Source organism: Watersipora subatra, chromosome 3 (genome assembly GCF_963576615.1).
Source record: "Watersipora subatra chromosome 3, tzWatSuba1.1, whole genome shotgun sequence".
Lineage (NCBI taxonomy): Eukaryota > Metazoa > Bryozoa > Gymnolaemata > Cheilostomatida > Watersiporidae > Watersipora > Watersipora subatra.
In genome coordinates, this window is record NC_088710.1 from 33034838 (window position 1) to 33060892 (window position 26055).

The window sequence follows — 26055 nt, forward strand, 5'->3', positions numbered from 1 at the left end:
TATAGACATACATGTGTATAGACATACATGTGTATAATATAATAAAAGGTGGAAGACAAAAATAACAAGGTTATCATTTCCTGTAGCGTACATAGAACATCAATAATATGTTTAATAATTTATTAAAATAACATTCTTTGTGTTCTTATTTGTCGCAACACCGATGCCATATTGGGAAGACCTAGATGGTTACATAATTTATGTCTGAAAAGTAAATACAGCTAGTGCTCATGCTAAAAAAGTAATAGACATCAATACAGCCATAGACCTCTAAAGACTGAGTAGGGTTTAGTTATAGAACAATTCGAAGTTAACAATATCAGGCAAGTTTGTGGTAGTTTCTTAAGTATCAAGGTCTAGCCGTTTAGTGTGGAATTGTTTGTACAATACGGAGAATAATTGAATTTTATAGAATTTCAAGTGCATTTGACAAAATCGTTTTCAATTCATTTGTCTTAGAATTCTGCTTTGTGAAACAAACTGAGGAAGACTGTCGGATATATCAAAACAAAGAGAGGGTTAAGTGACGACTAACTGCGATACACAACGAGCTAAAAATACGTGCACCGACAATGCCCAAGTTTTAGGCAAATTTGCGGACAAGCCTTTAATCTAAACTAATACTACCATATTCTTAACGTGACCGATTTCTTTGCGAAGCTGTTCCTCACTGAGAGTGAGTTTGCCCTCGAGTACACTCTTACTGTTGGTGATGCTGTCATGAACAGACGCAAACCCTTGTCTGCACTCATTTCTCAATCGGGTAAACTTTTCCATTTGTTCCCGGACGGATGACTCAACCATAGTAGATAGTCGTTTCTCCATTTCCTGTTGAATTATAAATTATATATATAGTTTCAAAACAGCTACAGGTGTTGGAAGGGCCTGGATGTCAGTCTAGATTGGATCCAGATCTTTTGCCACAGATACATTAAAAATAGCAAAGCTTGTTGTTTGAGGGTCGGCACATTAGATATAAAGCATTTGCAGTGCATTTCCCATCTCAAAAATTTGGCATAGTTAAAACTCATTACAAAAGCACAAAGCAAGCAAAGAGCCAACTTACAAAGCCAAGCAAATGTATCCAGGCATTTACCTCGTATATTTTTAAATTTGCAATGTGCAAGCTCTGGGTTAAAATTGTGTACAGTAAAAAAACTGGTGCAAATAAACCATGTAACTTTAGAACCCAATGAATTGATATAACCTTGATATATATCCTCAATATGAAATTGTTGGACACATTTGTTAACGGCTGACTGATGCCAGTGAAGCAAGTAGCTCAGTGCAAAAGTATAACAGTAGTTGAGAAAATAGTTTAGCCAGCAGTACTGCATAAGGACTACAACACAGGGATCTGTGAATAAGGCAGCTTTATAATATACATCAAAGCTGTGTTGTAGTCCTTATGCAGTACTGCTGGCTAGACTATCTTCTCAACTACTGTTATACTTTTGCACTGAGCTACTTGCTTCATGGCATCAGTCAGCCGTTAACAAATGTGTCCAACAATTTCATATTGAGGATATATACCAAGGTTATATCAATTCATTGGGTTCTAAAGTTACATGGTTTATTTGCACCAGTTTTTTTGCTGTGTCCAATCCCAAACTGAGAACTATAATATACATCAGTTCTCAGTTTGGGATTGGGCAAAATTGGGTTAAAAACCTATTTTGGTTGAAAATGGACATAGAGAGCTGAAATTTTGCACACTGTTTGGAAACTAGGTACTTATCAACCACACAAAAAATTATTGTGTTTGATGCAGCAGTTTTTAAGATATGTCCATCAATAAATATAAATAAATATTGTTACAGAGCTTCACATTTGACGATTTTATGAATCAGCTGCTACACCAAAATGCTTGTTCTTGGTGTCAAATTGAAGCTCAAAATGTGCTTATAGCAGCCATAGAAACAGAATTTTGATAACAATTACAAAAAAAATTTTTGAGCGAAAGGATTTATACCGATTGATATGACAAGACTTTGACCTATGATTTACAGAATAACAAGACAGGTACTAGCTTTAGCCAAAATCTGTTACTATCACTTTATTCTACACAACATTCTGAATCTACAAGTAAAATCTCATGATGATATCGTATCTTCTTCTTTCTATAGTCTTCGGTAGCATATGGAGTCACAGAAAAAGCAGACTTGAGAAAAATGACTGAAAATCGGTCATCCATCCTAAATGTCACTTTATATCTTCAGCTTCTTCCCCTCTCCCTGTGATATGGTCTGTATGCCTATATAGCCTGTGTACAGGAGTGTTTTTAAGTTTTTGAGCATTGATAAATCGCCATCCTCCTTCATAGACAGATTGGTTCAGCCATCCCTAACCCATCACCAACTTCAGACTACTCCTGAGGTATGCTCACAGGCTGTTTACTAGGTTGTTAGCTAGAATGTTTTTTTATGTTAAGATGAATGAATGTGACTGCAGTTTTTAAATCATCATTTGAGCAAAAGACAGCAGCCATCATTTTGTACCAAAGAGCAATAATAATACTTTATGGAAATCTACCTGCTGACTTTTTTGAAGGTCTTTCACAGAGGAGAGAGACCGAAGTTCTTTAAGTTGACTGTTCATATCCGTCAAGACTTTGTTGATTCTCGCTTCCATTTTATCCTGAAAGTAGTAGATATAGTAAAACTTGATATAGTTTTATATACCGGAGTTATATACCGGAGGTATATACCGGAGTGTTTAACTATGGATAAATTATATTTATTGGTTAGTCCATCTTCATTTTTATGAAAAAAATATTTTACGTATAGTGTTAGCAAAAAATTAAAAAATCAATAAATTAAAACATATTGCCATGTGGTGTCATAAACGCAAATACAACAATTTATACAAAGAAGAATTGAAAACTACCACTTTTAGGTATATATCTTATCTCTATTGACGGAAGGTTAAAAGAATTAGCAATACAATTATTGAGTCCATCTGTGGGTAAGTACAAAATAAAATAATCACCTTCTCCTATAGTCTACCAAAAGTGTTATCACAAGTATTACCAGTAGACTAGTTGCCATCTACAAGTGATAACCATGTCTTGTTTTGACTGATCTAATGTCTCATTGTTTCCAAAGAACTGGTCTGTTGTGTGCAAATATTTATTACTGGTGTAACGAGATATATGGTAAATTGTAATGAGACATCAAAACAAAATTAAATTAAAAAAACTAATAAAAATTATTTAATTTGGAGTCATCTTCAATCAAGCTCTTAAGAATTCATTTGGACACACCTGGTATGAGAAGCACACATCGATAAGCTAAATACGCAGATAAAGTCTATGTTGAGCCTGATAAGTAAATGATCCACATTTTTACTCGGAAGTGTTATCAAACTAATATACAACAGTGTATTAACTCTAAAATTAGTTACTGTCTGGAGTCATGCCCCATTTTGTTATTTAAAAAAGTATAAATATCATAATAGCATCTAATGCGCATAATTATTGACAACCCATCACTGACTTCAGCACAGTCCTTGTTGTGTTGCCTGTTGATAAACTCAGCCAGTATAAAATGCTCTTGATGACAAATTCAAAATTTTAATCAAATGATTAAAGAGTAAAATAATATTCTCATTATAATACTAGATTTTTGAAAACCGATTTACCGTTACCATTATTTTATACTGCTTCCAGTTAAAAACTATTAAACACAGAGTACAATCACATTGGAACAGTCTTCCAATAAACTAACGCAAAATTTCAGCATTTATTAGCTTAAAAAGAAATGTTGGAAACCACTTGTTGAGCCTCTTAATCAAGACCAGCCTATTAAATTTAAATAGCCAAGACTATTTATATTTTGATGAAATATGCCAAATATCTCAACTTACATGTTAACTTTTGTGAGCCCAGCGTCTCAACTAGCTGCAGTGCTACTGCGCATGTGGGCCGGATCATACATGTACGTTAATATATAGGAATTGAGCTTTCATTTATTTTTATTTATTCTTTATTTATTTTATTTTATTTTTCTTTCATTTAATTAATATTATAACTATATTTTAATTTTTTGCTTTATGTTATATTTGCACTAATTGATGAAATAAACACCCACGCGCCCACACACACTACATGCAGGTGAGTTATTATGCGTACAGCCACTAAATGAAAATTGCTTTGAATGTCAACTGCCTACCAGCCTCTCTCTGGAGATAGCGTCTTGTTTCTCAATATCAAGCTTGAGGCGGCCAACTGCCTTTTCCCTTTCTGTGTCACTGATATTCTTCTGATTAGCTAAGAGCAACTTTAGTTCTTCAATCGAACCTCTGTAATAATTTACTCACATAGTAGACAAAATATATACTATTACAAATAATATTTTACTAGTACTCTGGCAGTCTGGTGCACGTTGAGAGCTCGTCAGCTGCAATAACTAATTACTAAATTTTATCTAATCACAGCATGTCGGTTGATTGATGCAGGCAGGAGAGTGTTGGTACACCAAGCTGAAAGTCAAAAGTTCAAATCCTGTTGATTGCAATCATTTTCTCTAACGCTCCACTCATGACTTGAATTGAAGGGACACGGATCTTATTATAGTAAAGGATGCGTTGAATTCTTTTGAGACTAAATTGGTAAGATAATATAACAACGCCTTTGGTATGAGCCACTTTGTTGCACAGAAATTGATTTTAAACTAGTAAGCTTTTCATCAAAACGATGCTTCCATTTTGTTTTTAAATTTTTACAAAATTATTTTAAGCCATAAGCCATGCATTAGCTTTGTAAAGCCAGTCTAATTAATTACTTGCCTAGAGTTGGCGAAGGGACTTACTTCAGCTTTGCTTCAACAACCGCCGTGTTTTTGGCCAAATCACTTTCTTTGCTTTGTGTTCTCAGGATGGTCTCTGTGGTGCTTCTCTCTAGCTTCTGAGAACCTTCAGCTATCTGAATAAACAGATTTATCAATCGATTCCTCCTTCAGACAACCATACACAAATTGTCATTATGTTTGCACAAGGAGTTGTCCTCTTTATATGTAGCATTTACCCTCTGTGCCTGCCTAATCTGAGAATGAACTTTGAAATGAAGACATGAAGTTGTGATATTACGCCTTCGAAGAGTTCTTACAATATGTAGATCCACTTGAGTGAGATATTATTAATAAGAATAAAACATCTGTTTACATGTATGTTTGGTGAATTGAAGCAGTCGAAATAGTTTCAAGTAAGCGCAAAGTGGATTGGATGTAAGTAGAAGATATGTTAGGAGTTACATCCCCTACATTCAAGCAGGAACAATTTCAAAGCTCAACAGAGAACTCGCTATCTGTTTACTAAACGCTTATTAACCAGACACTCAGCAAGTGTATCATGATTATATCATAAAAAATCGTATATTACTATTTAAAAAATTGGGAACTGTTCTTTCCATTATTGTAACTAAGATTTAGAAAATATCACCAATGTTTTGCACTAGTGTATTTAATCACTGTTTACTGAGTTCTCCTCTGGTCTTGGCACAAACTCATTCTTCAAAAAATATTTTAGTTCAAACTATTTGTGAATACGTTGAGAATTTTTTTAATATTACGCGCAACAAACAAAAATTATGAGGCTATTTACACCGCTAGTGGCATAAGATTATTTGTGGTTGTCATCCATAAGTCATCGGGCATATGTAATATAGCTGAACAGTCAGCTGGTCAAGGTCATTCAAGATAAAAAAAATCTAAGCAAAGTCAGTTAACGGACTGCTTCAGCTCTTGCTGTAGCATCAGTAATTATGAGCTCACTCATGACACATGCAGGGTTATAAAGATACATGTACTACTTTATATTTAGAACTAAGGCTTCAATCAACAGAAGGCTAATACCTACTCTACTCAGCTACTTCAACTGGGGTCAAGTTGATTGGGTCTGTAAGCTATCACAACTACAACTGAGCACACAATGAACATACAAAAAATAATAAGTGAACGTTGTAAAACATATTCAGGTCTATAGCTACACAACATACTATTAATATAAAGAGAACATATCCAACAAAGTAAACCATAGACATTTGCATAGTTAGTGAACATAATATTCACCTTAATCATATAGATGTCAATTTGGCTAAAGAATATTCACCAAACACCAATGCAAATGCAGTCATGAACATATAATGAACATGCAGTAAACATATGACGAGCCTACAGCGAGCATTCAATGAATGTTCAACATATAGTGAGCTCACAGTGAACTTATAATAAACATATAGTGCATGTACAGTAGGTAGATAGTGAAGACACTAAATAATACTCATTTGAAGAGTAAGAAATACTATCAAACAGTTGCTTTCAAAGCAAACACAAGTATTAGCTTTATCTTGTACTTTATGAGTATCTTGTTTTATGCTGACATGGAAAAAACTCTTTACTCGTAACATGTGTCATCCAGAAGAGCTGTTTGAAACTCAAATATTTTGTTATCTTTGCATTAGCAAGCCTTCACATGGCTCAGCTAGTCATACATTAAGTTGTAATGTATGTTTTCTTGTGTAGGCAGCATGATAAGAATAAATGTTTCTGTTATATAGCTAAATAAACGTTTTTCTTACATAGCTAATTGTTTTTGTTACATAGCTATATAAATGTTTCTGTTACATAGCCTAATAAAGGTTTCTGGTACATAGCTAAATAAACGTTTCTTTTACATAGCTAATGTTTCTGTTACATAGCTAAATAAATATTTCTGTTACATAGCTAAATAAGTGTTTCAGTTACATAGCTAAATAAATGTTTCAGTTACATAGCTAAATAAGTGTTTCAGTTACATAGCTAAATAAATGTTTCTGCTACACAGCTAAATAAATGTTTCTCTTACATAGCTAAATAAATGTTTCTCTTACATAGCTAAATAAATGTTTCTGTTGCATAGCTAAATCAATGTTTCTGTTACATAGCTAAATAAATGTTTCTCTTACATAGCTAAATAAATGTTTCTGTTACATACCTAAATCAATGTTTCAGTTACATAGCTAAATAAATGTTTCTCTTACATAGCTAAATAAATGTTTCTCTTACATAGCTAAATAAATGTTTCTCTTACATAGCTAAATCAATGTTTCTGTTACATAGCTAAATAAATGTTTCTGTTACATAGCTAAAGAAATGTTTCTCTTACATAGCTAAATAAATGTTTCTCTTACATAGCTAAATAAATGTTTCTCTTACATAGCTAAATCAATGTTTCTGTTACATAGCTAAATAAATGTTTCTGTTACATAGCTAAATAAATGTTTCTCTTACATAGCTAAATAAATGTTTCTCTTACATAGCTAAATAAATGTTTCTCTTACATAGCTAAATCAATGTTTTTCTTACATAGCTAAACAAATGTTTCAGTTACATAGCGAAATGTTTCTGTTACATAGCTAAATAAATGTTTTTGTACCAATACATGTGAGAGAAACCAGGCTAAATTGTGACTCTATTCTAACCTTGATTTCAAGGGCTTGAATTTTTTCATTTAGTCTATTTATCGAGTCCTGATGTTTATTTCCAGTTTGCTTTAGGCTTTCCTGAAATGCTGAGTTTTCATTGGCTAGCTTAGCAATGGCAGCATCACCACGAGCAATTCTACCTCTAATGTCAGTTAATGCAGTGGCTTGTTGTAGCTCCAAGGATTTGATAGCGTTTCCACTGCTGGCGATGTAGGAGTCTTTCACTCTCAATTCATTCTCCAGTACCTTAAACAACAGATTTGACAAACCTGTTGACAACCTTTGACATACCCGTAGCATTTGTCCACTCAAGTAATTTGACTATGTATATGTCATCCTATAGGCATAGATGAATTTTGACAGATCAACTGTCTTATGACACCTGTCAGTCAGTCAGTCAGTCAGTCAGTCAGTCAGTCAGTTAGTCTGTCAGTCAACAGACATATATATTTAGTTGAGGTATAAGTATCTTTAATGTTTTGACTGATACAATCCAGAGAGAGTTTTGGATAGAGCCACTGTATTCATCATTATTAGTGGCTGGAAGTAAGATGCTTGTGAATGCTGCCAAAGAATTATGAGTTTATGAAAAGATGTGTTGAGAGAATGCAGTGCACCACTTCAGTACTATGATGAAATGAGAAAGATACCTGTTCAAACATGTCAAATTTAATATGATAAAGAACAGCTGTTGCATTGAAGTGAATGTCTGATATATCAACCCCTAAAAGCAATTTATTTGTCAACCATTATTGTTTATTTTTGTATAGCTTGTTTGTGCAATAACCTACACAAAGGGCCTAAATTTTTTGGAACAACTTTCAACCATGATCTGACTGCCAGCAAAGAAATCTAAAAAATATATCTTTATGAAATATATCTTTAGGAAATATATCTCTATGAAATATGTTTCTATGAAATATATTTCTATGAAATATATCTCTATGAAATATATCTCTATGAAATATATCTCTATGAAATATATCTCTATGAAATGTATCTCTATGAAATATATCTCTATGAAACATATCTCTATGAAATATATCTCTATGAAACATATCTCTATGAAATATATCTCTATGAAATATATCTCTATGAATTATATCTCTATGAATTATATCTCTATGAAATATATCTCTATGAAATATATCTCTATGAAATATATCTCTATGAAATATATCTCTATGAAATATATCTCTATGAAATATATCTCTATGAAATATATCTCTATGAAATATATCTCTATGAAATATATCTCTATGAATTATATCTCTATGAAATATATCTCTATGAAATATATCTCTATGAAATATATCTCTATGAAATATATCTCTATGAAATATATCTCTATGAAATATATCTCTATGAAATATATCTCTATGAAATATATCTCTATGAAATATATCTCTATGAAATATATCTCTATGAAATATATCTCTATGAAATATATCTCTATGAAATATATCTCTATGAAATATATCTCTATGAAATATATCTCTATGGACTGTACTGCTATGAAATCTTCAATCTATTTACGTACTATATTATAAAACTCTAATCTTATAATCTCGAAACCGTCGTACTGAAGAAATAGTATAGGCCATAATTAAGGTGATTGATAAACATATGTTTTTTACATGTTTCCAACTAGGCTAGCCTTTTGATGTCATTGATTAATCTTTACTATAATAAGAATCAAGTTCGATGACGTTGAACAAATTTTGGCGTGAGGAACAAGCTGTAAGAGCGACATGGTACAGTTTATTTAATGGATGAAAGCAGGCAAACTTTACTCAAATGGCAAACTTGGAACTTTCATTTTGCACATAATTGTGGCACAATCTCTCCGATTAGAGCCTCAAGAACATGCCTTCACACGCATTATAGACGATTGCTTTCAATTAATGCATTCATGAATTTTTGTCCCGAAACAACGCGCGCTGATTCTGTTAAAAATAAAAGAAATTCTGAGCAGTGTCGGGCATTCATCTAGTGCTAATATACTTCTATTCTTCTCTTATCTACTTCTTTGTGACTTACACTTCTAACCAAGTAGTGTCTTGTGTAGAACAGAGAAACTTTCATGCTTTAGGTATACCATTAGACTTATAGACGCTGTGTAGTGATAGGCAGATAAAGTCTGGTTTACACTGAGGCTTGATGATAAACTTAGGTGTAAACATTGGCCAGGTATTACCTACAATAATCATACTCCACTCATCTGTTACAGTGAATATAAGTTTTATCCAATCAACCTTGATATCTCGATCCAGCCTCTTGACTAGCTCAGTTATTGCCCTTATGTGTTCCTGCAGAAGTTCTCTCTGTTTTTTCTCCCCTTGCCAGGTACTGTGTGTCAGATTTAAATTCTCCACAACATCTTCCTTTATTCTCATCGCACGATCTATGAATATATATTTTTGATTTTTAAAACACGCCTGTGTAATCAGTCATAATTCCTAATTTCTGTCTCTGCTTTTTTTATAATGAAAAACATTTTATTGGTGATTACTTGAGCCAATAATAAGTTACATAAATATGTTTGTATTTTCCTTTCAATAATTATACTCTATACTTTCCTTTCTAATGTAATAAATACTCTCTACGATATTCAATCTTTCGCCATAGAAGTACTTTATAATGCTCTCTTCCTTTTGTAATAGAGTTACTCTATACTTACATGTATATGTTCCGTGTAATAGAATTACTCTATACTTATATCTTTCTCGCTATAGAGGCAGATTATACTTTTATCTCTATTCTAATAGAGAAGTACTGTGAACCTTTATATCTCTCTTACAATAGAAGTACTTTATACTTTTATTTCTTTTACAATAGAGATACCCTACACTTTCATCTCTCTCGCAATAGAGGTACCCTACACTTTCATCTTTCTTACAATAGAGGTACCCTACATTTTTATCTCTTTTGCAATAGAGGTACCCTACACTTTTATCTCTCTTGCAATAGAGGTAACCTATACTTTGATCTCTCTTGCAATAGAGGCACCTTATACTTTTATCTCTCTTCTAATAGAAATGCTGTGTACCTTTATATCTCTCTTGCAATAGAAACACTCTATACTTTTTTCTCTTGCAATAGAGGTACCTTGTACTTTAATTTCTCTTATAATCAAAGTATTATTTTTTTAATTGACATGCTCTATACTTGCCGATTTTTTATTAGACATTTCATAGATATATAGGTTTACTTTGTCATATCTGCTTTGAGAAAATGATGTCTTTTGCTTAATACTTCGTAATGTTTCTAAAAAGAAACAAATATTAACTTGTCAACACTTTACAATTCATAATTATACTAGTTATGGTAATGAACTACGTGTTATATTAGTCTGGTGCTGTGTTACACACTTCAATATCAGTCAGCTTTGCTAAACTAAGGATATATGTTACTGCAATAAATGTAGAATTTATTTGCATTAAAGTAAATATTTCTTATATAGCATTGACAACTATTTGCTCAATAACTGAGTGAACTTCTCAAGATAATGAAAATAATATTTTTAAACTCAATCTAGAATTTCTTTTAAGAAATATAGGATATGCATATGCCGGGCATGTAGGGTATACAGCGTTGTGTGTGCTTCAACCAAAATTGCTATGGAATTCCTATTTCTTTCGGAACCTCATCCGCACAGTATTACAATATGCTGTATTATTATATAATACTAGTTGAATGCCCAGCATTGCCCGGGTAATAAAAGTTTTGGCACAGAAAATTTATTCTTATTCAACATATAACAACAGTTACCATTCTAACTTTCAAACTTCATATCATGAACAAAGTGTTTTACGCAGTTTAAATAAATGAAAAAAAAAACAGCTGTACAGGTTTTCAAACTTTGACAAACAATTGTAACTTTCAAACTTCATGTTATGAGGGAAATGTTTTGTGCATGTCAAATAAATTAAGAAACAAAATAAAACAACTTTACATATAAAAGCATGTAAATGTGAAACAATAATTAGCAAGTAATAGCTAAATAGAGTCTTTTTTGGTACGATTACAATATGATATGATTTGGTAATGATACAATTAATACGAGCTGAGAAAACAAAATAAAAATCCTGGATATGTTGAATAAATAATAACAATTCGTGCACAGAAGTGTGAATGTATAAAAAGGTTACTGTTCCAGCAGAAACTGTGAATACGACGATACTGTTACTTCGCGATACTAATACAAATATAAAAATGAGATATCGGATGTATTTGTCAGCCGAATGTAGAGATAATTCCTACTCAAGATAATACAATAGTCTGCATGAGAAGTACATGTATTAGCCTTGATCGCAATTTAGCAATTGAACCTTACGAAAAACCCGAAACTAAAAGTTCCCAAAAACACGAAAAACCATGGTGTTTCGTAGAATCATAGAGTTCATAGAGTTTCAATTATTACGTCTTTTAGCAAGTGAAATCGGGAAAAGAGTGTATACAGTATATAGTAAGAGCGATGTTTGGTAAGAGCCTTTGTAGACTCATGGTTAGGCAGTTGGATTACGATTGTGCAGTTGCAATCTTTGTGAGTTAAAATCCAGTATGATGCAAGAGATTTTAACTCCAAGATCTTATTAGCTATAGCTAGACACACTGAAGTGCAAAATCACAGAAAACACACAAACTGAGATTTATATTATACAGTATATTTTATTATAACATGCTACATTATACAATATTATGTTATTTTATATCATATCCCATCATGATTTTATGTTAAATTGTAGTATGTTATATTAAATTATTTCGTATTATAACATATAACATTTTATGATTTTTGATTATGCTTTCATTTGCATAGACAACAACTTTAATATTCACATAGCATATAACTTATGCATTAGGTACTATGATTCAAAACAGTTTACATGTACCACATTTTTTTGAATTGAATTGAATTTTTTGTATGAATTGAAAAATCATCAAAAGCTATAAGTTTTCGCCAACATTAGAATAATATTGTTTAGTGAGTTTACATACCTAAAAGGTTTTGAGAGGCTCGCTCCTGATGAGACAATCGGCCCTCAAGATCATAGAGTCGTGACATATCTGCAGGAGCCCTAGCTGACGGAGGCCTAGGAGTAGGAGGTACCGATGAGATCGCTTGTGGCTGTTTCTGGTTGGCCATGCGTTTCCACGAAGGAGCGGTAAAGCCCCCAGTTCCTCCGAAACTGTCGTGATAGGTAGATTTGAGCTCTTCAGGAGCTTCATGCGCTAGCAAAGTCTGTGATTGTTGTCCAGAAGGCAGTACTTGGGAAGTAGAGGTAGCCCGATGTGCCCCATATGCCTGAGTTGGTCTCTGAGCTAGTGCCCTACAGACAAGCGCATAAATAACAAACTTTACTACAACTCGTGATCAATGAGTGAAAATGAGGATTGCAAAACACTGATTTTAAGTCTCCATATTTCATAATATGGTATATTTCGCAAATTAAAAAAACATGATAATTACAAACTGCTGTTTCAAAGATAATATGCTCTGTTAGGAACTAATGAGTATCCTACTGCTGCAGCTGGTAAAATAGCTACTATAAGATGATAGATAAGTCAAGATACAGTGAAACATGGATAACTCGCCCACGGATAGCTCGAACACATGGTTAATTCGAACGGTTTCTTTGGTCCGTTCCCACGTAATGATAAACTGCTATAGATAACTCGAACTCAACACTGTTAACTCGAACTGTTTTTTGCCCAACGGCTACCGAAACGGTTTTCATCGCTTTAAAAAATCCCTTTATTCCAAGCCAAAGAGGTAAACTTCAACTTTTCGTAATTCATAAGCGTCGTTATTATCACCATCGGCAAAATATTTTTGTCAACGACTTTTCTAAAGGGTTGGTGAAATTTGATTTATACCAAACATCCGCTTAACGATTGCCCTTCCGAAGCGAGGTAAAGTGAGGTAATCTTTGCATAAACTTCAAGAAAAATCGGCAAAATTGATCGTGGGTAAAATGCTCAAAAGAAAAAGATGTTTTTTCTTTTGAGCATTTCAACAACGATCAAGTTTTGCCAATGTCAATCTAAAAAACGTCCTGACAATAACATCACCTCAAACAACGAACCAATCTCAAGTGATAGAAAAATCTATACTTTTTGATAAAAACGTTTTAAACTTTACATTAGAAGCATTTAATTTGAAACAAGCCATTTGTGCTTTTGATTTATATTATAGTTTGTATATGTACTGATGTATTTTCTTTTGAGCATTTTAACAACCATCAAGTTTTGCTAATGTCAATCTAAAAAACGTCCTGGCAAAAACATCACCTCAAACAACAAACCAATCTCAAGTGATAGAAAAATCTCTAAACTTTTTGATGAAAACGTTTTAAACTTTACATTAGAAGCGTTTAATTTGAAACAAGCCATTTGTGCTTTTGATTTATATTATAGTTTGTATATGTACATGTATCTACTAATAAATAAGTAAATACATGGACTTGTGATAGTGCTCTGATAACTTGAATGCTCTGATAATTCGAACACTTTTGCTCGGTCCCGTGAAGTTCGAGTTATCCATGTTTGACTGTATCTATCTAAAATGCTGACAGTCTGGTCAGCAACTGTATCTTTCACAACGAGGTTTAAATTTATGCTATGTTTATTATTTAAACACCTGTGAGTGTTGACTATCACTAAGTGTACACGAGGTGATGGACCTGTGAGTGTTGACTACCACTAAGTATATATGAGGTGATGGATCTGTAAGTGTTGATTATTACTAAGTTTACATGAGGTGATGGAACTGTAAATGTTGACTATCACTAAGTTTACATGAGGTGACAGATCTGTAAGTGTTGACTACCACTAAGTTTATACGAGGTGATGGACCTGTAAGTGTTGACTATTACTAAGTTTACATGAGGTGATGGATCTGTAAGTGTTGACTATCACTAAGTTTATATGAGGTGATGGATCTGTAAGTGTTGACTATCACTAAGTTTACATGAGGTGATGGATCTGTAAGTGTTGATTATTACTAAGTTTACATGAGGTGATGGAACTGTGAATGTTGACTATCACTAAGTATACATGAGGTGATGGATCTGTAAGTGTTGACTATCACTAAGTTTACATGAGGTGATGGATCTGTGAGTGTTGACTATCACTAAGTATATATGAGGTGATAGATCTGTAAGTGTTGACTATCACTAAGTATATATGAGGTGATGGATCTGTAAGTGTTGACTATCACTAACTTTACATGAGGTGACGGATCTGTAAGTATTGACTATCACTAAGTTTACATGAGGTGATGGATCTGTAAGTGTTGACTATCACTAAGTTTATATGAGGTGATCGATCTGTAAGTGTTGACTATCACTAAGTATATATGAGGTGATGGATCTGTAAGTGTTGACTATCACTAAGTTTACATGAGGTTATAGATCTGTGAGTGTTGACTATCACTAAGTTTATATGAGGTGATGGATCTGTAAGTGTTGACTATCACTAAGTTTACATGAGATGATGGATCTGTAAGTGTTGACTATCACTAAGTATATATGAGGTGATGGATCTGTAAGTGTTGACTATCACTAAGTTTACATGAGATGATGGATCTGTAAGTGTTGACCATCACTAAGTTTATATGAGGTGATGGATCTGTAAGTGTTGACTATCACTAAGTTTACATGAGGTGATGGATCTGTAAGTGTTGATTATTACTAAGTTTACATGAGGTGATGGAACTGTAAATGTTGACTATCACTAAGCATACATGAGGTGATCGATCTGTAAGTGTTGACTATCACTAAGTTTATATGAGGTGATCGATCTGTAAGTGTTGACTATCACTAAGTATATATGAGGTGATGGATCTGTAAGTGTTGACTATCACTAAGTTTATATGAGGTTATGGATCTGTAAGTGTTGACTATCACTAAGTTTACATGAGGTGATGGATCTGTAAGTGTTGACTATCACTAAGTTTATATGAGGTGATCGATCTGTAAGTGTTGACTATCACTAAGTTTGCATGAGGTGATGGATCTGTAAGTGTTGACTATCACTAAGTTTATATGAGGTGATGGATCTGTAAGTGTTGACTATCACTAAGTTTACATGAGGTGATGGATCTGTAAGTGTTGACTATCACTAAGTTTACATGACGTGATGGATATGTAAGTGTTGACTATCACTAAGTTCACATGAGGTGATGGATCTGTAAGTGTTGACTATCACTAAGTATATATGAGGTGATGGATCTGTAAGTGTTGACTATCACTAAGTTTACATGAGGTGATGGATCTGTGAGTGTTGACTATCACTAAGAGATCTGTATTTCACGTAAATCATATAGTTTCAGCTCTTCAGCAATCGTTTGTTGTTAAGAATAACATAATGGACATCGTGAAGAAAATATCATCAGTTGTTTTCACGAGGAATAGGCCAATCTCTACAAATCTCAGTAACACCTAAACTATTACACTATTGCCGGTTATTAACCTCTGACCTTATGTCTGCCAACATGTATGTATCCAATTTATTGTATTAGTCGACACATCATTACGTGGTCGGTTCTTTATCTTGCCATAGTCTTATAAAAACGTGTTGTTTGACACCAGGCAGTTGCAGTTACTGTAACTAGCATTTACACACCAGCAACCAGCTCTACTTTTTGACAAGATCGGAAATGAACTTTATATAGATGTTTGAGCTCATATGAATGCACAAGATATGCATGCTAACTCCTGAGTGAGATGGAGTATTTCTCCAACACATGACAGTTCAACATATGAGTACAAATTAGATCTTGCAATGATGTAGCTTTTTGTGTATAGTTTTGACTATATGTGTATTTTTATTGAATGAACCTATGAATTTGTTGTCATCCAGGAGATTTCAGTATGATCCTTGCTTGCACACTGGTAGATCAAAGATTCGGTCATACCGAATCGGTCATACCGGTCATGACCTACCGAATCATAAAACAAAAATTCATATACACACAGATATCAGCTAATGCATGCCTGAACCGAAAAAAAACAATTGATGATATCATGGCTTTAGTCAGAGACATGTTAAAGCCTTTAGTCTATTCCACACGAGAAAACATTTATCAGTAATATAAATCACTTTAATATTTTCTGGGAGATACCATCGTTGCGCTTCTTCACAGTGAAAGTTTACCTAAACTCTGAAACAGTCTCATTCTGTAGACAAAATGCAAGGCTATTACATTAATCGACAGCTTTCTAATACTTTATTTACAGAGCCATAGTATGTCAATATACCATTCTTCGATATACTCATCTAACTTTCAGAGAAGTGATGGTTTATGAGATGAATTTGGTTTATGAAAGATTTAGCTGTGCCAAAACCAAAGCCACAAATATTAGTACAGCTGAGGTGAAAAACCCATTGATAGTGTAGTGGTTCTCTTATTAAAAAAACTGCAATTTTTCGAAAAAAAATTATATTTTTCATTTTTCTGCATAATTTTATTTTCTCCATTCTATTGTGTAGATTTCATCAAAATCACAAAATTATTAACTAGAGAATGTTGGCGAATCACTTTGTCACACAAATTCATTTCCATACATTGACAAATCTGATGCACTGGTCGATGCCTTCTCGACCCAGTGCATCAATATGGTCCCACTTCATGGAACCATATTGATGCACTGGTCAAGAATGTTTTACAAGAACACACAGACCTCTGGTGCTAACTTATCAGATTGCGAAAAGACACCCAGAAAATAGCGAAACCACCCTGACAGCTAGTTTCTAGCAGTTGTCAAGACAACCTACTCAACTCAATACAGCAAATTCACAACAAACTTCTGCGCAGACCTATTGCCAAACATTCCTGTGCACTAAAAACAGTTTAAAAAAGATAGCATTAGCGTTACCAACTAACATCTCATCCAGCTGCTCGATTATCATGAGTATCGTGTTCCTCGTGATCCTTCCTATAAAGCTTATACACAAGAGACCTAACAACGCGGGTATCTCTCTCAATATGTTAGTTTAACTAATGCAATCGCTTCTGAAGCGAATGCTTATGTACTTTGACTTTCAGTATCTTAAACTTGAATGAACCCGTGAGCCATTAGTAAGGTACTTACATATCCAATGTTACAATTAAAGGCATCACTTAATTACAAGCATAATGCGTGTCGTGTCGATACCCAGAATGAATTATCCAAAATGACCTTGATAAAGAAAGAAACAGCATTTAACGAGGTGATAAACACTTGAGTGGATGTCTTAAAAAGATTGTTTTGGCAAACTTACCAATATAAATAGTGATAACGGCAGCATTGAGATTCAATTCTCTATTTTAGCAGCAAACAAAACTATATTATGATGCCGAAATAGATCTAACACGTCGTATATGTGTTGGAAATACAAACAATCACTCTGTAGTTAACTTAACTCTACTCATAAATGACTATAAATACATAGGTTTGGTGAAACACGGTAATTCACAGACGGCATGACTCGGAAATATGCTCAAGTTTCTAAAAGGAGTTGGTCTCAGTGAATATTATCAACTTTGATTAAACAATTTCACTTAGCAACGACATCGAGCATAAGGTGCATGGCGTTCTTCAAGAAGGTTCTTGCATAACAGCATGAACAACTAATCATGAAAACATGAAAATCACACAAAATAATGTGTGTTGCTGTTTGAAAAAGTAAATCACTATTGAAATAAAGTTTTATTTTATTGATGTCTACTTTACGGTGTTCTTCTAAATGTGAATGACTAGCTATGTTACCCTGAGTTGAATTGCGGTGCCTTAGGTAACTTAGCACTTAAAATCCTGGGCTCGAAATAATTATGAGAATTGTTTTTGTAACCTAGTTTAACTTTGTTTTTCCATGTTATGTAGGACTACAAATCTTTGGTGACTTTGTGTTTTCTGTGTAATTCCGAAGTTTAAAGTCGGTTGAACTAATAATTCTTGATATATCAACAAAATACCGAGGAAACTTTCAACCAACCAAGAAATGAAAAATGGCTGCTGACAGAACATTAGTTGCTAATGACATGCTGATTGAAATTCTTGATAACGAAAAAGTTTAAATTAGACAAAGCTTGAAAACTTTTAGTCCTCAGCAACAAGAATTTTACATTAAAAATGTGTTTTTTATTTATAATAAATATACACACACTATCATACCTGGTGTACTGCAACCATTAATGTTTCTCTCTGTTACCTCTAAAACAACTTTTTTGAGAGATTGTGAAAACATAATTTACTCTATTTGATATTTGTTTTTTTCATCAATTTCTACAAACAAGCTTAGCGCTTCAAAACGATATTCAGTTCACAAGGAGTTGTGCTATCCTAAATGCTTTCAGTCAAGTTGAATGTTGTTAATATGGTTTAGTATCAGGGATTTGTTTGTATATACATGATTAGGCTTCAAATTTTTAAAATGAATCGATGGAAACATTTCTATTAGTCTGTGCGTGCGTGCCTGTGTGCGTGCCTGTGTGCGTGCCTGTGTGCGTGCATGTGTGCGTGCTCTCGTGTGCATGTGTTGTATGACTGTTTAAATAATACACATTGTCTGTTTCTGTCACGGTTCTCCCTTATTATAAACAAAGTGTAGCAAGCGTAAAAAAATGCTGACAATAAAAAATTGTGCTACAAAGCAAATTTTGATAGCTAATAGTACCTCAAGCCTTTTTAATTGCTAGCCAGAGGTGCAGTTTTTGGTATTGCGTCATTCAAATATGCTAGTAAACAGTGTCCTTTCACTTTTTACTTGCTATAACCTATGGTAGACTAAAGCTTATAGTAGTGTTTCCTTAATTGATTTCATCGCTAAACCTCCTGTACATCCTTGTTTTAAATGAAACAAATATATAAAACAGACATACAGTATTCAGAATATATAAAAACAATATGTTATTAAAAGGTCATTTTTAGAAGTGTCTAAAGTAATCACACAGCAGCATATAAAAACGCTTTATTTTATGATCTTAGACGTTTTTTCATTTTCTTTTCTGCTCGTATCTGATTGAAATGTGATTTCTTGTGGGTTAGTGAAATGCGCAAATGATTTTCAAGATTGGTGTTACAACATTTATTTTTATATATATAGAAGAGATGAAAAGCTGGCTTATACACCCTATTATATAAACTATTTTAACGAAACAAAGGCCTTATTTAATAAGCAAGACCCAACTTGGGCACCGAAAGGGACCATTTTCTTTTGCTTCCATCAATTAGGTCAAATGAATGGCGCAGACAGAGTGCTGTATCATAGATAATTTTTCTCTATAGCTAGTTTACAGACTTAACTGCCCTCTGATCATTACATTTTGACTAAAAGTAAATACTGTCCACAAAGAAGAGTAATTTACTTGTTCTATTTTACAATTTGTTGTCACCGTTAATTCTACCTTTTATAGTTTAATAAAAACCTGGTCTTGTTTGTAAGTATTTAATCTTTCTTTTAGGAATCGCTGTACACCATTTTAAATAATGCCTGCACCTTTTTTGCTGGATGATTACTACTGGTATATATTAATCTTCATCCTTCTAGTTATATTTTAGAGTGTGCGGCACAACATGATTATTTTTCTATCATTTTTTTAACAACTGATAATTCTATTATATTTTCCGTCATTTATAAATAGAACAAGCTAATATAAAAAACAAAATTTCCAGTTTACACTCGAGAAACCACCCAATCAAGCTTTAAGCCAAAACCCATTTGTGTTGAAATCTTAGGAGTTGTTTTCTCATTTGCTTGGTCTTAATTCTTAACCTAAGTCTAAGCTTGCTTGTGGGTGTGTTTTGATTTTTCCTCTGGGTTAGTCATTCAATTTTTCAGCACTTAAAGATCTTATACAATATTTTAAAAGAACTAACAATCACCGAATACATAGTAGTATATATATAATAACCATAGTGCATACTTGGTTAAAAGTTACTTATTTGTTTGATCTAAAACATGTACTTTCTTTACTCAGCTGAGGTGCCTGTTTTTGTATATTATTTATATTGTATACTTAATATTTTATTATCGCTAATTTATTATTCATACTTTTACTATTATTATTTTATATGCTTAGTTTATTAGTAATTATCACTATTCATTTCAGTCAGAGCATGTGTTACTATTTTAATTATTTTTAGTATTTTTATTTATATTTAATTATATTATGTATTTTTCTTTTCAAATTAATCTTCATATAATAAAATTTATGTTTACATATTTTTCTGCATCAAAGATTTTTCCTTTTTTTGCAATTCAGAGACTGTTATTTATGTTTTTAGAACTTAATGCCAGCCTGTTTTTTACATTTTATTAGCCACTATTTTTATACCATTTATTTGTGTATTTGACAAATTGTGCTGCTCTGTCAGCTAAAAATTTTAATTAAATTTTATATTGAGTTTGTGTCTCAAGTTTTCATACAATGATGACTTTGTGACTTGCTTGTGTTTTTATAGCGAAAACCAGTTGCAAGTAAGTTACTGATATATACTCAGTTATCAGAGTAATACAAGGCTTTACAGCAAGAGCTTTCTTTAGTTTATCAATATATTTGTTAAAAAACAGTGAGTTTCTTTTTACAAGCAAGGCCGGCAAGATATCACTTAAGATTATAGTAGTCAAATGTTTATATGGGCAACCATGACTAATCTTTATCTATTTAAGCATACCAACAAAACTTTCAAGTGCCAAAAACACAAAAAAGTTTTATGTGTCTTTGACAAATAAAACTCAAAAAGACATACAGTGTGAGCTAATACTGATGAAATTGGAGGCATTTACTTTACCAATGGCTAAGTTGGAGTTGTGTGTCCTCTTGTTAAAAATTAATAAAACTATAAAACAAAACTATGAAGCCAACTGTTTAAAAATACTTTCACTTATACTAGTATAAAGTGTAATGTTTGACAATGAAAAATAAATGTTATGCTAAACTAAATGTGTGCTCTTTTTGCTGGTTCACTTAATGCTTTAGCTTTTATATAAATAAGTAAGAGTTGTTTTTAGGTATGTCACAATTTTCAAGTTTCAATTGTTGTTCTACATTGTCTTTCAGAAAATTTTAATTAAATGCAACAATAACTGCTTGCCAACAACACAATTTTTTTATTCAATTGTGCGACGAGGGCAACACCAACATGGAACTATAATTTTTTTCTAGCTTGCAGTGAGTAATTGTATTAAATGTCTAACAAAATTAAAAGCTGTGAAATTTTAACACTTGTTCACATAATGTATTAAAAACAAGAAAAGTCGAGGGAAGAGTGATTACCGACCCTATTCTTCCCTGGCACTTTTGGTTTGGTTACATATTTGTATACAAATAGACAGCACTCATTAGCACAACTTCAAACTACACATAGTTATGCGTTGGGCCACTTTCTAACATGAATGTTAATAAAATGGTCGTGTTCTGATTCGTTGGCATTATTATGATACATGTATTTTACTTACAACTCCTAGAAGAGCTAGGTGAAATTCTCTTGTTTACTGGAAACTATGGTGTTTAGGTCAAGGTTGTTAACGTAGCGCTGATTAGTTACCTGCAATACGTTCCGTGATCGGTGTATTAGCGTGCAAAAGTTAGTCATTGCCCGCTTCCGTTCAAAATTGAAAAGCGATGTGATTGTTCTAGATTTATAATTCGCTAATTTAACGTGAAAGTAATTTATTTAACATACCTGAATTTAACCAGAACATCATATTCTCAGCAGGATAAAACCGACTATTGGGTTCAACATGTAAGTTTAAACATCCTAAATTATTTCCATATGCTCTTTTAAGTAATTTTTTTTATGCTGATTTTTTTTTAAATACACCTTTGCCGTCGAAATGGAATTGCTAGAAAAGATTGCGGTTGCACTAGTACAAATAAAGTGCTACCTGTTACTTTTTTTCAGTTGTTTAATTTGAAAATAATTTTTGTCCCACATGTCATGAAGTTCAATAACCGATCGTTAATTAATATGCGTTGTTTATTAGAATGTTCTGCATACAATGCATATTAGCCATTTTTGTATGTATTAACTGGTGTAAAATTTGCTTCAATCCGAAAATTAAATCTAAACGGTTGCAGCTTTTGGTCATAACTGGAGCCGCGAGTATTACGAGCGTTGCGATAGGCGGCAGTGGGAAAAAAGACAAATCTCCTTCTTCTCACCGCCACCTATCACAACGCTCGTAGTACCCATGATTGGAGCCCATTACTATACAATGTTTTAGTATCATTAGTTGTTATTGCGGAATATTTGTTATTTCAATAATCGATCGAATTCTTACTCTCATTTGCCTTTTTACTTCGCCATCGTAAGCTGCAAGATGATATCAGCCTTATTATGTATGCATTTAAGTTCTAGAAACGATTTACTTGGTTTGTGTTGATTGTGAAGGTCTATACAAACAAGGTAAATCTGCATATATTTATTGATGGTCACAACTTACTCACTGGTTTAGTCAACTAGTTTAGAAGATTGGGACACTTGATTTTCAAAAAGCTTCTCTAACATAATTTCAAGTACAGTCAAACATGGATAACTCGAACTTCAAGGGACCGAGCAAAAGTGTTCGAATTATCAGAGCATTCACGTTATCAGAGCACTGTCACAAGTCCATATATTTACTTATTTATTAGTAGATACATGTACATATACAAACTATAATATAAATCAAAAGCACAAATGGCTTGTTTCAAATTAAATGCTTCTAATGTAAAGTTTAAAACGTTTTCATGAAAAAGTATAGAGATTTTTCTATCACTCGAGATTGGTTTGTTGTTTGAGGTGATGTTATTGCCAGGACGTTTTTCAGATTGACATTGGCAAAACTGGATCGTTGTTGAAATGCTCAAAAGAAAAGACATTTTTTTCTTTTGGGGTTTTACCCACGATCAATTTTGCTGTTTTTTCTTGAAGTTTATGCAGATTACCTTACTTTACCTGGGATTCGTTAAGAGCAACACTCCGAGGCAGTTCAATTAGAAGTTTTACGAGGTTTTACGTACATTCTATATCACTCACGTTTTTTTAATAGATACTTATTGAATGTACACACGTATTCTGTGTTTAGGTCAAGCGATGAATAGTTTTTTGTAGCTCAGACAACTTCAATTACTTTTAATTACAACATTTTTTAAGACGTTTTAAACATTCAACATTCCGACGTTGATTCAACACGGAATCAACGTCGGAAAACTATTCATCACGGGCTAGCCGAGTCACGCACTCAAGGATTTTCGCCACGCACATACAAAACAACATGCGATTTTTGTTTTGTATGTGCGTGGCGAAAATTCTTGCGCACGTGACCCGGCTAGCCCGTGCTATTCATCGTATCGCAGTATAAATCAAATTTCACCAAACTTTTAGAAAAGTCGTTGACAAAAATATTTTGCCGATGGTGGTAATAACGACGCTTATGAATTACGAAAAGATGAAGTTTACCTCTATGGCTTTGAATAAAGTGATTTTCTAAAGCGAAAACAACCGTTTCGGTAGCTGTTGGACAAAAAAACAGTTCGAATTAACAGTGTTGAGTTCGAGTTATCTATAGCAATTTATCATTACGTGGGAATGGACCAAAGGAAATGTTCGAATTAACCATGTGTTCGAGCTATCCGTGGACGAGTTATCCATGTTTGACTGTATGTATACAAAAACTAATTATCTCACACCTGATTTAGTAGCAATTGTAATTTATAGTTTACAGTTTATCTGGTTTAAAATTAACCTTGTTTGCAAATTGTTTGAATCTTGTCTTTGATTTGGGAACTTTTCCACACTGTCATGGTATTGCATACATTACGAATAGTGATTACTTATTTGCACGGCACATGCTATCAGATTACACTATTGTTGTTGCACATGTTATCCATGTTTCACCCTGTCAAAAGATGATAAGCACAGAAACAGTTATACCGTGTAACCAAATAAATCTATCTGTTGAATGGCTTTTTAAGTCTTGCGCATCATTGATATGTGTCTGGTGTAAGCATAAAGCCAATTGGTCTATAGTGTTAGGCATCAGTAGACCACATTGATTTGTTACATATGTTGTTAATCTGTTGAATGGATGTAGTTCTCTGACTGATCTTATGTACGTCAGACCAAATCCTTATGCATTCAACCAAATCCTTATGCATTCAACCAAATCCTTATGCATGCAACCAAATCCTTATGCATTCAACCAAATCCTGTAGACAATGATTAAGTACTTCTGATTGCATTAGTTCATAACTTACTACCAATTTGAAACAACATCACAACAGGCCTCTTTACCTTTTGGTATCATAATGTAGCGATTGGCCTACCTAAATCCGTGGTATATCAAGTTGTACAATTAGAAATATTAATGTCCGATGCATAGAAAAGCCTTTGATACAGAGACACAAGTTGATGCTCTCAGTTTACCATAACAATGCGATTCCCAATAATCTCAGGATTGGGTGGCGGTGTGTCGAGAACACCCCCCACCATGCTGTGGGTATTTAGATGACGACAGGTTTGTCTAATGAAAAGAAATCGCTAGACATTCTTGCGTAGGATTATGTGTATCATGTGGCAATGGAGAGGAGATATTCTAAAATTCTTCTCAGCATGCTTTCATGCGTCGAAGATGGACCTTTGCAGCATTATTAATTGCGTAGAAACAATTGCAGTTAACAAGATTTGGCCCTTCAAAATGTTTTTTTTAACACTCATGTTAATAAGATTTTGGCCTCAAAATGTTTTTTTGACACTTTCATTAACATGGATGTTAATAAAATCCATGTTAAAAGATACCACTGGTTATCAATAAACACTATGTACAATGTTTATTGATAACGAGTGGTATCTTTTTCCACAACGGTTTTCCCACGAATGGAAACTGTAATCATCGAAGGGTTTAAATGCTACCAGTAATATCCGATTGTTATTCATGACTATTTGTTGTATTTGACACCCTAGCCATTCATATCAGCTTGAAGTAGTAATACTGTTAGTAAAGTATTTAAAAAAAAGAATTTTGAAGGATGATTGCTATGAAACTTTAAAATGTAAATAACATCAAAATGGGGTTGTCAACTGTCACAAAATAGGGACCTCAACGATTGATACTCTAACAGACTGCCGTGCAAAAGTCAAACTATGTTTACAATCCATAAACAATAATCCATGTGGCTGTTGACCTATTCTGATTATCTACCACTATCAATTTGATAGTGGTAGATAATCAGAATAGGTCAACAACCACATGGATTATTGTTTATGGATTGTAAACATAGTTTGACTTTTGCACGGCAGGCTGTTAGAGTTGATTAAATGCGGTTACCTTCAGTTTTTGTCTAGAAACCTACACAGAATTATTTCTTCTAAGACACCACCATTGCTATGCTGCATGTCTTCAAACTTTACCAAAGCAGCTAATGAATATCAAAATTATCAACAAATATATATATCCGTCAATAGTCACTTTGGCTGCGAACATTCTGCTGCCGGCATGCATTGTGTCTTCCTACCTAGTATTATTTTTTCAACCTCACCACTAATGAGTCATATGTAGCATTATTTGCTTCTTGGTGTTAGAATATGTACAACCTCAAATGCTTATGTACAACCTCAAATGCTTAT

General features: G+C 33.2%; 1 protein-coding gene across 1 annotated transcript; it reads right to left on the reverse strand.

The window, feature by feature from the left end:
• Positions 1-179: 179 nt before the first annotated feature.
• On the reverse strand, positions 180-17374 carry LOC137390523 (protein FAM81A-like). Its single transcript, XM_068076852.1, has 8 exons — positions 17349-17374; positions 12461-12792; positions 9715-9863; positions 7457-7705; positions 4809-4921; positions 4170-4299; positions 2533-2637; positions 180-828 (listed from the first exon to the last, which is right to left on the reverse strand). Exons 1-8 carry the CDS (start codon positions 17372-17374, stop codon positions 613-615), a joined length of 1320 nt encoding a protein of 439 aa, XP_067932953.1. The 3' UTR covers positions 180-612.
• Between the last annotated feature and the right edge of the window lie 8681 nt (positions 17375-26055).